Source organism: Diadema setosum, chromosome 15 (genome assembly GCF_964275005.1).
Source record: "Diadema setosum chromosome 15, eeDiaSeto1, whole genome shotgun sequence".
Lineage (NCBI taxonomy): Eukaryota > Metazoa > Echinodermata > Echinoidea > Diadematoida > Diadematidae > Diadema > Diadema setosum.
In genome coordinates, this window is record NC_092699.1 from 31648318 (window position 1) to 31662777 (window position 14460).

The window sequence follows — 14460 nt, forward strand, 5'->3', positions numbered from 1 at the left end:
CCATGGTTTTTAATACTCAACGATGCTTACTTGTTTTCAAAATCTACATAGACAAAGAAATGTAAAAAAATGCGTGTCGTGCTGCCTCCAAACAAGTCACCCTCATTTAAAGGGATGGTATAGTATTGATTGAGATGAGGATTGAGCTACTATTGTTTGTGAAGTACCAAGAAACCACCTATGAAAGGGTACAGAGCATACCATTCTAAGATGAATTCCAAGTTTATTTGATGAAAATCGGTTTTGGAATGGCTGGGATGTCCAAAAACAAAGTAAAACAAAGCGATCGTGATAAAAGGTGGGTCCCATCTTTTAATAAGATCACTCTGATTGGGTATCTCAGCCATTTCAGAACCAAATTTTATCCAATAAACGTTAAATTCCTTATGGAATTACATGCTCTTTCACATTTCATAACAGGTTTCTCATTATCTCACAAAAAAAAGAAACAAAAAGAAACCTACAAGTTAGGTCTCAACCAAAATTATGATCCCTTTAAAGGGGATGGATAGTAACTGATCAGTGGGAATCAGCGGGAATGCTGGGGGGTGGGGGTGATTGTTCCAATCCTTGTGGGATTCATTTAAGAGTACATTTAAGAGTACATTACTTGAATATGAGACCATTCTGAAGCAAGTTATTTTCACACAACAATATATATATAATGTACTCTTAAATGAATCCCATGAGGATTAGAAAAATCATTCCCCAGCATTCCCACTTATTCCCACATATTATCAGTTTACTAGACATCCCCTTTAAGACACCTATTTAGCTTTTAACTGGTTAAAGTAAGGCCTTATTTCTATAATTTGACTGATTTGTTTCAGTTTCTTTGGTGGCATATAGAGTGAACTGAGAGGCTCGGGGGTCGCCCGCTTTACTTAAAGTGAAAACATAGAACTCGAAAGGACTCAAAATACCTTTTCCATCATTGGGAATTTGGATGTTCATCAAGTTCAAGTTCAAGTTCATATTTATTCGTTTTTTCTACAATATATAATACAAACATAAATCTCACTTTCTTAAGTGACAAAATCAATGCATACAATTGTACAGAGAAAACAACAATAATAGGAAAAAATTAACAGTAGCGATACATTGCAATATTTGCTAAGATAACGAAAGTGAAATAGTTTTCAATATATGCACTGTGTGAAAAAAGGGTCTGTCAAGAAACTTACCTTATCTGCGAGAATAATCGATAATCGATAATCGATTATAATACTACGTAGCTATAATATTCTCTTAGACTGTCCTACTTACAGCAAACCTCTTTTATTTTTGCTAATACATTTTATCATTCATATTTTCCATTTTCATCGTTATACCAAAGTGAAATTATATTATGACAGCGTCATTTCAGATTCTTTTGGAACGTTAATTCTATGATAGTGTACATTTTAGAGCAAAGAAAAAGGTAGTTCTGAAGGCATATCTTTTCACCTTAAAGGTGCGAGACCTTAACTATGTTATTATGTCGAGATCCACAATGTACCTGTAAGGATTTTCCATTTGCTCGGCGTACTTCCTAATCATCGTATCCTCGAGATTCAAGGACGCCACCGTGCGGACATTCTCGATAGATTCGGCGGCGATCTAATCACGAAAAGGATAAAAGATAGGTAAAATGAGATTTATTCAACAAACTTGACTGATATTAATCATCACAAACCCATAACTGTAAAGAAATTTTAAAAAGAATAGACGTTTTCAAAACAGTGTGAATCTGTACACTATAGAAATGTTAGAACGGATTCCGCTTTTTTTTTCTTCTTTTTTTTTGGGGAGGGGGGTGGGGGGGGTCGAGTCTATCTATACATGTAATTCTGCTCAAGAAATTGGCCTTGTTGCTTGAAACTAGTGTGCAAGTTAAAATCAAGGATTATCATTGGGCGTAGATCATTGTCAATGAATATTGCCCTGTACGCGACCACAAACACACAAACACACAAACACACACACAAAGAAACAGGGGGTGAGAGAGGAGAGAGAGTTGCATTTGGAGGAAACTGAGGGTTGATTTTTTTTTTCTCAGAATTAAACTTTATCTGAAACTATTACATTTAACAAAAAGGCCCGCTATTAAATCTTAAACTTCAACCCATCATCAGAGTTTCGAATGAGAGCGTTGAAGTAGTCTGCACCACACACTTCAGTGGGCGCATTTTATTGTGCAAAAGTCAACCTTGAAATTGGTACGTCTCACTCAGAAAAATGCCCACAGCTGTAGACCTCAACCACTGATCCCAATACTAAATATCTGGATGTCTCATTGCCCCATTCTCGCTGTACAAACAACATTGAAGCCGAGAAGTTTGTATATGTTACAAGACACGTGCTTATAATGCGAACATGCACGTATTTTTCCAGCAGAATTGTTACCAAAGAAAACGAGATGTCCCGTAATGATGGTAAAGTAGCGTCTTCAGAGTGATTGGTGTGCTTGGCAAGATGGCTGCGTGGTGGCCTCAAAGCGATTGTCCAATGAGATATCCAGATATTTCCTATAGAGATCAGTAACCTCACCTTTCCCGCTTCCTCGATGAGGGCGGCATCCTTTTCGTGACTCCCTTGCAGGATCTTCATCTCCAGCCCGGCGGAGAGGGCGAGAATCGGGAGGCTGGCGAAGATGAGGAGAGCGAGCTTCCAGCCGTAGATGAAGCCGATACAGATGGCGGCGATCATAGTCACGACTGACTGCACCACGATGCTCAGCCGCTGGCCGGTCGCCTAGGCAACACATCAATCGATAATCAAATGAACAAGCAAATGGATAGATTGACAACATGTGACTATGATGACGGGAGTCAAGCCGACATCTATTAAGGTACATTCCCTCCACATAATCTCTGTATACAGATATAGATAGATAGACAGATAGATAGATAGATAGATAGATAGATAGATAGATAGATAGATAGATAGATAGATATAGACCTATATAGATGGGCCTAGATAGCCTGACAGTAAGACAGATAAGTATATAAATAGATAGATAAATAAATAACTAGATAGACACTTAGATAGATAGATAGATAGATAGATAGATAGATAGATAGATAGATAGATAGATAGACAGACAGACATAGAGATGACCATATATGTTTGTAGTTTTTTGAATGATTATGAAGAGACTACGGTAAATGAAACGGCGTGAGAAATAAACAAAAGATAGTGCACAACCACATACAAACGTTTCACCCGAACATAATATCATTAAGAATGAAAGTATTACTTTATGCTTTTATATATTGTATATTTCATTGACTTTTGCACCTTGTTAAGGAGAATAAATAATAAGAAATGACCTTTGCCACACTACATGAAACGAAACGGGAATCGATGAATGCAACCACATTTCGCTTACCCCTTTGACTTGCGACGAATCCGTTGAGAGTCTGGTGGCCAACGCCCCAGTACCGTGTTTGGGGTCATCGAAATAAGCTGCGTCCTATGAGGAGGTGGGAGAGAGCGAGAGAGAGAAACACCAAGGTCGTTACTTAAGCGTTTGTATATACAAGATTATACCAAGCCCAATTTGCAATAACAAATAGAAAAGAAATTAACGATATATAAATGAAAATAAGAGAAAACAGAAAACGAAAAGCAAAAAGCTAAAACGTTACGCGAATGGAGGATTGATAGATTTTGTTTTATTTGGTTTAGATCGTTGAAGAAAGTAATAAGAAAATGATTAGGATTATTTCATCATGAAATTTGGAGGTTTCTTGTCAAAACGGAGCAAAATGAAAACAAACCTGGCGTAGCATGGACCAAAATGCTTTCTGACGGAGCCGCATGGTTAGCTGCTCTCCCGAGACGGCAAAACAAATTCCGGTCATCGAATTGCAGAAGAGGTATCCGGCCCCAAGTGCGAGGAACATCAGCGACCAGAAGACGGCTTCTTCCCGCATCTGCTCCGGTGGGTAAGTGAAGATCTGCCCGGGCAAGACCGAATCAAAATAGCTATAGTGTGACCGACTGCAATAATGATACCCTTTAGGTTGTATAATTATTTCATCTTGTGCTTTCAGCCATTCATTAAAAGTTCCGGGTCTAATGTATGTCACACGTACGTGGCCATAAAATGCTTGCACGGCCGTGTAACATACTTGTACACATTGTATAGTCTTAGCCACAATAAGTATCACATGGCAAGAATGATGTATGAATGATATGATAACACAATGGACACTATCGAAACCGTTTAGTACGATCCTTCTTGTGAAATTCATTCAGAATTAGATATTATTCTTTTTATCATTAGGTTTGTAATGTTTTAAAACATAAAACAAGAAATATCAAAATCCACAACAAAGAGTAATTTCCGTTCAATCACTCATACATTCATTTTCTTGTTGCTTTTCTTAAAATGTCTTGTTCTCATATAAATAGTGAAACATGATATTAATAAAACAACCGTGGTTAAAAAAAAGCACGAAACCAGGGAAAAGTGTTGTTTGTTGACTTGATGATTACTCAAATTGACTCACCAGGAGGATTTCGCCGAAGAGAATGGCGAAGGCAGGTAGTGCCACTCCAAGAAGTCCGTCAAAAATGCAGCCAATGACGATTAGATGTGTTTCCGGTTTGTTCAGGCGGAGAATCTCCCCATATCCAACTTTACGAACGTTTTCCTCCTCCTCTCCTTCATCCTCCTTCCCTTTCTGTAACAAAGAAAAAAGCAGCAGCATGTTATCTTTTTAGATTTGGACAAAAAACAAGTAGTCTAGTCCAGAATACTGGCCCAAAATCAAATAGAAGTCTAACTGGAGATTTGTCAATTAGAGGGAGAAATAATAACGTAAAAGTTTGATATCTGTAAACAAGTCATTAATTATGTTATGAGAAATATGGAAATAATTTTTTAAAAGTGAAATTGAATTAGTCATGAAGACAGCACATACGAAGATTCTGAAATTCTGCAACAAAACCAGTTACCTGAAATTTGGTCTTAAACTTTTGATCTCGATACACGATATTCACCTCCGGAATTTTCAGCTGTTGACGCTTACAGCCGTCAGCGGAATGACCCGTCTTTGCCTTGATCACGTGACGGCCAATAAGTGGCTCATAGACTTTCGGAAGTTTGTACAGCCCCCCCCCCCCCCACTCCCCCGTCTCTGTTCGTATCGTGTAATGAGATCGAAAGTTTAACGCTTATTTCCATTGAATTTCCGATACAGATAAGCTTCTACTAAAAAAAATACAAATTATCATTAAAAACATAAAAGGGATCATGTGAAAACAATCTTTAACATTACCATGTTTGCCGTACAAAATACCAAGACAAAAAAAAAGTATATATGTCGAATAGTGAGCATTATACTTGGTTGTCTTTTAAATCAGGTTCCACAAAACACATTCTTGCTGTAAGTTGTCTCCTCTTTCTTCTTGATCATAAAAAATGATCAAGAAGAAAGAGGAGACAACCTACAGCAAGAATGTGTTTTATGGAACCTGATTTAAAAGACAACCACATTGATTTTATGTCTAATATTTTGTTAATATTCTTTCAAATGAATCGATTTACTTACTGCGAGTTTTTCGTGTAACACGAGTACGGCATAAATATCAACGCGTAAAATCCAACTACAGGCATCAGATAATTTGCTATGTCGAGTAAATGTATGTCAGTGTTCCTTGTTTAAAGTAGCAGTTCTCTGTCTCCGACAGGCTATTCCACTGAAAATTACAGTCTTTGTCGCACTGGCGTGCATTTTTTTTTTTTAACTATAAAATAACGCATTGTGCCTCGGATAAAGAGAAAGAAAAATCAGAATGATGGGATCATCTAGGTCAAGCTGGCTATTTATTGTTGTTGTTTTATAGAAAGAAAGAAGAGAGAGAAAATGGGGCCCTGTACAAATAGCTGGCTATTTAGGCTATCAATAAGCACAGTAAAGTATGACTAAAGGGATGGTATAGTATTGGTTGGGGTGAGGATTCAACTTTTAACTTCTTGTGAGATACTAAGAAACCACTGTATAAAATGTTTAAAAAAAAACATATATTGTAAGAGGAATTCAAAGTTTATTGAGAGAAAATTGATTTGGAAATGGCTGATATCTTAAGACAAAGTAAAAAAAGCGATCCTTATAACAGGTGGGTCCCACCTTTTAATTAGGATCGCTTTGCTTTGGATATCTCACCCATTTCAAAGCCAATTTTCATCAAATAAACCTTAAAGATAAAGTTTTGTACCTCAAAAGTTTCCCTGAGTTTCCTTGTCTTAGTTTGTGTTTCAGGTTAAAGTACCTTTCATATAACTAACACTGTGAGACTTACTCGCCCCAAAGTGCTCTCATGTCTTAGTAATCATGCAATAATGGTTTCGTACCAGAGCAGAGCGGGCTCTGAAAAATTCTAACGAGCTGCTAGTTTGACTCGACGCGGTACCGCGACAATCAATATACACGTATTGTACGAAACCATTATTGCATGATTACTAAGACATGAGTGCACTTTGGGGCGAGTAAGTCTCACAGTGTTAGTTATATGAAAGGTACTTAAACCTGAAACACAAACTAAGACAAGGAAACTCAGGGAAACTTTTGAGGTACCAAAACTTTATATTATCTTTAAGTTCCTCTAAGAATTATTATTGTGAAATGTGAGAGAACATAGTATTATTATTATGTTCTCTCACATTTCATAAGAGGTTTCACATTATCTCAACAACAAAAAATTATCACCAACTACAGTTGGAAACCTGAAACCCCATCACAACCGAAACTGTACCAATCCTTTGAACACATTGGTCAGATAAGGAATTCCGGCTCACATCTTTACGAGCTCCTTTGTCGAAGTTACCCGACGACATCTGACGAGACATTTGGCGGGACATTTTGCGAGCAGCTTGACCGGACGGTTGCCGAGAGGGGGCGCTCTCATCCGAAGTTTCCTTACTCGCTTTGTCTTTCTCTCCTGGGAAAGTACACATCAAGGCAGAATGATGACATCACAGCGTGACCAATGACAGAAACACACATAAAAGCAGCCGCACACGAAGTACACACAAGCACACACTCTGCACACACAATGTTTCACAGACATAGTGTCCTCTATATATGTTGTCGCTTTCATCATGAATATCTTTTTTGATAGTTGGCTTATTTTGAAAAAAAAAAATGTAAAGAGAGTATCGACAACCTGGGGTAAATGAATAAATTTTATGATTTGTTTTGCGTTTTTCTGTGGAGCATGTGGTAATTTTTCGTGCATTATATGTTATGCTTAATTGTGATTTCTGATGCGAATATTATGTACAACGGTTCAATGTGATCAATTTTATTTGGAAGTATTTCATATGTCATTGCAATGTATTTTAGCCTTCAGGCTACGATTTTGCAATTTTTCACCAAATAAACCATTCTAATAATAATAATGATAACAATAATAATACCTCAATTCCACATAAATTTTCCCCATTGGTCACCCATCAGAAGCAAATATTGTTTCGTCCGGCCACCCACCGAAGTGTATCGGATCACAGTCCCATGAATTCGACTGGGTTGGTCGACTATCAGGTGAGTGTCAGACTTGCCTCATCGGATCACCCCGACATGTCTGACACTGACCTGATACTCGACCAACACAGGTCGGACCCATCGGACTGCAATTCGATACATTTCGGTAGGGACCGGAAGCCATTAACCTAGCTTCTGAAAAACGACCGATGAGAAAATATCTCTGTAGAGTGGGGGTAAATGGTCAATTTTCCCTTTTTTTTTTTCTTGTTTATATGTATTCTTGCACATACCAGTCTGGTCAAGTGCTTGAAGAGTGACAAGCTGCTTGTAGACACCATCTTTACTCATGAGCTCGGCGTGGCTGCCGTACTCGGCGACGACACCCTCGTCGAAGGCGTAGATGACATCGGCGTTCTGGATGGTAGTCAAGCGGTGAGCGATGACGATTGTGGTCCGACCCTCTGATGCCTGAAAAAGAAGTGTATTCATATCGCCGTCGTTACCATCATCGCCATCATCAAGAACATCTCGGCAATCATCAGCAGCATTGCACACTATCACGATCACGAGGAATTGCGAGGATGCGCTATAGCGCATAGATCAGTTCACCTCTAGGTCTCTACCCACGGTTAATTTTTGGCTTAGATGCAAAAATTACGTGTTTAGTGACGTCAAGCCTACAACATCAATGTAACGAAAATAGTGATGATTATTCGAGAAGCAAATTCACGAATTACGCGACTGCTGTGTACTATCAGTTTTACATATCTCCTCGATACGGCACCTTTCATGGACTTATAAAAAAAAATAGTGTGTCATGGACTTAGAAAAAGAAAATAATGTGCCGTGTAAGGGTGCGGTACTTTTCTGATGTATTTTTCTTGGCCTTCGAAAGGTCAAGAAATATCATATGGGAGCAATGGAATGAAGCATGAACTAGATCAGGTTGCGTGGATTGCCTGCATTGATTTGAGACTTTCACTGTTTTACGAATATCAAAACTAAAACGTCCACGTAAATTTGCAAAGGAAGCTTCAGCCATACGTTTAAGAGATTTTATATGACATGATGGCTAACTCATTCATGTAGAGTTTTCGCCGCACGATAGTTTTTAGCTTGCTAAATACGTAGAATTTTTCAATGAATGAAAGGCCTGGTGGTGATACTAAAAAGAAATAAATAAATAAATATATATATATATATATATATATATATATATATATATATAATCATTATCTGGAAAACCTTTCTTAAATCTAAAACCTAATGATGAAACAGCAACGATTTCCGGTATTGTAAGACAGCCGACAACCACGTGTTTCTCGAAGGGGAGAAGGATTGAGATACTTATCAATTTATGACATTAACTCACCTTGTCCAAAGCTTGCTGCACGACTTTCTCGCTCTCTCTGTCCAGAGCTGACGTGGCTTCGTCAAGGAGAAGAATGGACGGGTTTCTCACCAGCGCGCGGGCGATGGCGACTCTCTGTTTCTGTCCCCCGGACAGCTGGGCGCCGCGCTCTCCTACCAGGGTGTCATATCCCTGTGTGGATAGGGGGGTGGGGAGAGGAAGGGGAGGGAGGGGAGGGGAGGGGAAGGGTGATTATGACCAATGTTCATAGATCAGCCAAACGATGAAGAATGTTTTGCAGTCAATTTTAGACCAAGTAACTTGCGGTTGCTATGACAATAACTAGGAGAAAACCAATCAGATGTAAGATTTTTGTTGCCACAGTAACTGCAAGTAATGTGCCATATTCATGAAAAAAAAAATCAATAAGAGAGTGACCCCTGCACTGCATGCTGGTTGCCTGCTAACAAACCATCCTTATTCAGTGACGTACTTCAATGCACTGAGTCACACACCTCTGTGGTAGAACAGTGTGAGTAAAGACAATAGGCCTACGACTCCAAAAGAGAACCTACATAGATAATAAAATTCTTTATTATACCATCTACCCTACAAGGGTACCCAAACAGATTTGCTTTCAGCAAAATTTGACGAGCATTGACGTTCTCCCGACTGTGACACCCATGAATTTCGCAGGATTTTTGTCTTTTACACAGAGCGTAAGTACCATAATCTGCTCATAATCATGCCTGCCTTGGATAAGTCCAAGGATCGTTTGGATCGTTTTGAATGTTTGAACACTCTGATTCATGATTATGATATTGGACTCGATCCTGCGGGTTCAATCGACTACTTTTTTTCTACTATTGCCCAGTTAGTAAGCGCGTAGCTTCTGCCTCTAAGCATATAGCTGGATCTATAGCACGCGGTACTCGTAGGTAGTACCTGATGCTTGTACGTCCCTGCCTCCCCCCCCCCCCCCCCCTCCCGCCAGATTTGCCGCACATACATAGTTTTTGCCCAGGCTCTCCTCAGTAAATTGAGCCATGGCTTGGTCAGGTCATTGGAACCTCGTTTATATCTATACACACAGACGGAGGTGGAGGCATCCGGAATACGAACATTGGCATTCGGCTTCTGAGTCCTGCAAAGGATAATGACACTTAAAATTTAACTGATTTCCATCCCCACATTGATATCTGTGATACTCGTTCGTGCTCTCACATTCGGCAACTTGGAGATGAAGTCGTGGGCGTTGGCCATCTTGGTTGCTTGGATGATCTCCTCCTTCGTCACGCCTTCGCGGCCGTAGGCAATGTTCTCCTCGATGCTGCAGTTGAAGAGGATGGGCTCCTGGCTGACCACGCCGATTTTCTCTCGGAGCCATCGGAGGTTCAGTTCGGTGATCTCGTGCCCGTCAATCAGAATCTGTTCCAATAAGTTGTGACAAGATATATATTTTTTTTATCTAGGTTATCCTAAATGCACCTATGTACTATGATATACTATTATAATTCTGATAAAAACATATGACATATATCAAGTGTAATACATTATATGTATTGCAAGTGAAATGTCATATTTTGATAGGATTATATGTGCATCATAGATATTTTCAAAACAAGAGCAAAAACAATGAATACATTACACAAGACCTGAATATTAATTACAATATGATATCTATCCTTGAATAGCCAGTAAAATATGTCATTTATTGTGGCAGCAATAGATCCATCCACTGTAAGTCAAAAGATATTTTCTTCACAGTTGTCTCAAACAATATTTGCAAATGATTATGAGGTTTATGCAGTGTTATATCACTTTTGTATACATGGTTTTAATCAAAACAAAAACAAATATTATTACTGTATGTTTAAAAAAGGATTGTGATTCAGCAGCTCAAGTGAGAAGCTGCTTATTTTTGTTGGAACTATTTTCATTCTGAAAAAAAAAGCCTGATATTGAATGAAATTCAAAAAGAGAGTATCATTTGAAAAATATGAAGTGGCTGACAATTTTAACGTGAATGTTTTAAATCATTTCAATGATGTGCAGTGTCTTATGTCAAGTTGGTATCCCTTTTGATTCTCCTGTTCAGAAAACCATTTTACAGAGGGATGAGAGTCGACACCAAGCCCGTTTTATCAAGATAAAAATATCATTGATTGTGAACTTAATGATAACTTTGATCAACTTAAAATTGGCTATAACTCTCAATCGACTGTAAGTTTTTGTTCTACGAAGAGACTTTTTTCTCTTTTTTTACGAAGAGACTTGATAGTCGATTATAGTTAAAGGCAATTTGGAAGTTAATCGTTGATTTATGGACTTAATCGTTGATTTGGGAGATAATTAATCATTGATTTTCTGAGCTTAAAATCAATTTTGTCTTTTGATAAGACTAAGCCCAAGACTGTTTGAAAACTAGATTGATGTAACTCAAAACAGCTTTTGACCGTTTTGCCTCACCTTTCCGTCGGATTTGTCATAGAACCTGAGCAGCAGGTTGATGGTGGTAGACTTGCCACACCCACTGGACCCCACCAGGGCCACCGTCTGTCCCTTCCGGATGCGGAGGTCGACGCCCTTGAGGATCGGGACGTCGGGTCGAGTGGGGTAGGTGAAGCGAACGAATTGGAACTCGATGTTACCCGTCATCTCGTCCGGTATCTTTCCCTCCTTCGATCGGGCGTCGATTTCCGGGGTCTGTAGTTTAACCAAAATACGTTCACAAAGACTGTTTCACAGTATTACAACAATTCCGAACTGCAGAACCGCTGCACTCACTCACTGTCCATTTGACAAAACACTTAGATATTGTTTGACAAAGCAACTCCAACACCAAACGATTGAAAGAACATAAAATGCTGTTTCACACGCATACGTGCAAACACAGATAAAAAGATGATATTCAAAAATGAATAAATTATTGTATATGAACTTGAACTGAACTCGAACTCTATATCATTGAAAAGCATCAACACAAAATGCTACTGAAATAATCACGTAAACAGTATTATGCAATGTTAATGAATGAGAACAAAAATAGAATTGATGCCCATCGAGTCTTACATCCATCATGCCTTTCGGCCTTAGAACGGATGTGTGTCAATCCATCGGTATCTACATGAAATATTTGGATACTGTCAAGTGTTAAAGAGATAGAATAGTACTGGGTGAAGTGGGGATTCTACTCTTAACTTTTGGCGCGATACTTAGAGACAACTTTGTGAAATGTTAAAAAGCATTCAAAGAGGAGCTCAATGTCCATTTGATGAAAATTGGTTTTGAAATGGTTAAGATATCCAAAAACTAAGGAAAACAAAGCGATCCTAATTCAAAAAAAAAAAATGGGTCCCGCATTATAGGATCGCTCTGTTTGGGATATCTCAGCCATTTCAAAACAATCAAATAAACTTTGAATTCCTGTTACAATCATATTATGCTCTTTTACATTTCATAAGAGCTTTCTCATTTTATCTCAAATATCATCATCGTTGGAAGCCTGAAATCTCATCTAAACCGAAACTGCACCATCCCTTTAATGACCAATGTGATGTAATCCAACATCAGAGGTATGACGAAAACGTCGTCCTCTCTGAGCTCGGTAGGGTCCCTTGCCATCGTTTCCACAAGTGTTGCTCTAAAATCTTCATCAGCTGTTTATCATTTCTTATTCTTCTCGAAAATATATGGCGTATAATTATAAATGCCAAAAAAGAAACGAACAAACAAAAAGCGCGTTCCGTCAATATGTGTGCGTGTGGGTGCAGTGTGCAGAACTAGAAAAGCTCTCAGAGAGCGCAGAATGATCTCCATCAGCCATCTCGTTTCTATCCATATCAGGTCATTCTGATAAAAATGATCCCTTTCCAAAAAATACAGGATCCCTTCTAGTGTCTCTTTATGGTTTTAGCATGTTGCTACGCTTCACGCGCACCTCAAACAAATAGGGAAAACTTTTGACCTTATTTCCCAACTGTGAAGAATCCTTTAAAAAAATAACAAACTGTCAGAATCAAGACGATGATCTGAAATCATGGAAATCACTGTCAAACTTTAATCATCTGTTCCTTAATTGTGCCGTCTTCAACTTTTAGAGGAAATTTCATCAGACTCCGATCACGACTTCATGAGCTATGTTGAAAAAAAAAAAAAAAAAAACACCAGACAGACAGACAGACAGATAGGTAGAGAAACCAAGGCCGGTGTCACAGTCGATCCGTTCCGGGTTCCGGGGGAACTGATATACCGGCCGAAACCAGTCGATTAGTTCCGCGGAACGAATATACCGCACAATAGGCAGTACGCAGAAACGTTCCGCAACCGCCGATCCTATCCGGGTTGTGCGAGTAGGCCTCATTAAAAACAAAATAATATCTGTTTATTGTGGATGTCTATACCCAATTAAAAAATCTAAGAAAGCTATTTCTTCATTTTTCAAATGATATAAAGGACAATGTTATTTTTACGTTCTGATAATTTCCCTTTAAATAAATCATATTATAGCCTCGTACAAGTGGCGCGAAGAAATGAATTACTGTAGGGCCTACAATGTATTAGCTAAACAGCATGCACAAATACGTACGAGTCGATCATCTCAGGGATTTGAGACTCACCTCCCTGATCATCTGGAGCCGTTGCACAGTGTGCGATTAGCCTTTATTTATAGACAAAACTTCAAAGAACAGTTCAACGAAAGAGCATGATAATACTATGGTTATAGGTCCTACATTTATAGGAGACTGCTTGAAGTGAGAAGGAAGAAAGAGGGAGGTTTTGCTGGTAGGGTACAGCAAGGATAAACATTTTTTTTTTCGGTGAGCTTTGTTCTGATAAGAAAATTATTGTTCAGCTGTACTTCAAAACAAAAAAAAAAGAATGTTGGTCTAATAGTCTGCAAACAAATTGTTAATGTGTATGCAGGGGATTAAAATGGAGCTATGCATGTGGATTTCATTTCATTTATTTATTTTATTCTCATTTTTCTTTCAACAAAACATAACACAAAGTAAATCAAAAATGTAATCATAAGCAAATATACACTACAAAGTATGACATTCAATGGTAATTAAAAAACTAATAAAGATATGCACACATACTGGAATAACAAAGTTATGTTTGCAGGGTAAAAATGAGAACTAAGAGGTCCACTAAAAAGCATTGCTTGTAGATTTTAGACCACTCTAAAATATCTCCAAAAATACTTATTATAATTACAAGTACGTAATCATGTATAATGCAAAAAATAAGACAAAATAAAACAAACAACAGAGACACAACAACGTGACATGACTAAACTTGAGGGGAATTTACGAATGAAAGGATTAGAGCAAAAACAAAATTAAAGGAAGAAGGAGAGAAAGTGAGAGAGAGAGAATGCCTACACGCTGAACAGGATAAACGGAAGAGGAGATTTATTGATTGATTACTCACATTGTCCACTCTGGAAATTCTTTATACGTTGGATATCGCAACAAAATTAACATTCAATTCATCACAGGTATACACCACAATCAGACATGTCATAGAGTACAAAATGAAACTCACTCACATTAACATACAGTAACGTATGCACCATAATAACATAATACATTAACCCGACATTTACAACTACATTCCACTCATAGATTT

The 14460-nt window shown here is 38.2% G+C and overlaps 1 protein-coding gene across 1 annotated transcript in view; it reads right to left on the reverse strand.

The window, feature by feature from the left end:
• Window positions 1–14460, reverse strand: part of LOC140238970 (ATP-dependent translocase ABCB1-like) — a 36056-nt gene that overhangs the window by 9109 nt on the left and 12487 nt on the right. The window contains exons 8-17 of the mRNA XM_072318865.1: window positions 11296–11532; window positions 10051–10254; window positions 8848–9018; window positions 7766–7943; window positions 6788–6930; window positions 4497–4670; window positions 3762–3941; window positions 3371–3454; window positions 2530–2733; window positions 1499–1599 (exon numbers count right to left, since the gene is read on the reverse strand). Of these exons, the coding sequence (XP_072174966.1) occupies window positions 1499–1599; window positions 2530–2733; window positions 3371–3454; window positions 3762–3941; window positions 4497–4670; window positions 6788–6930; window positions 7766–7943; window positions 8848–9018; window positions 10051–10254; window positions 11296–11532 (1676 nt within the window). The remainder of the gene's footprint in view (window positions 1–1498; window positions 1600–2529; window positions 2734–3370; window positions 3455–3761; window positions 3942–4496; window positions 4671–6787; window positions 6931–7765; window positions 7944–8847; window positions 9019–10050; window positions 10255–11295; window positions 11533–14460) is intronic.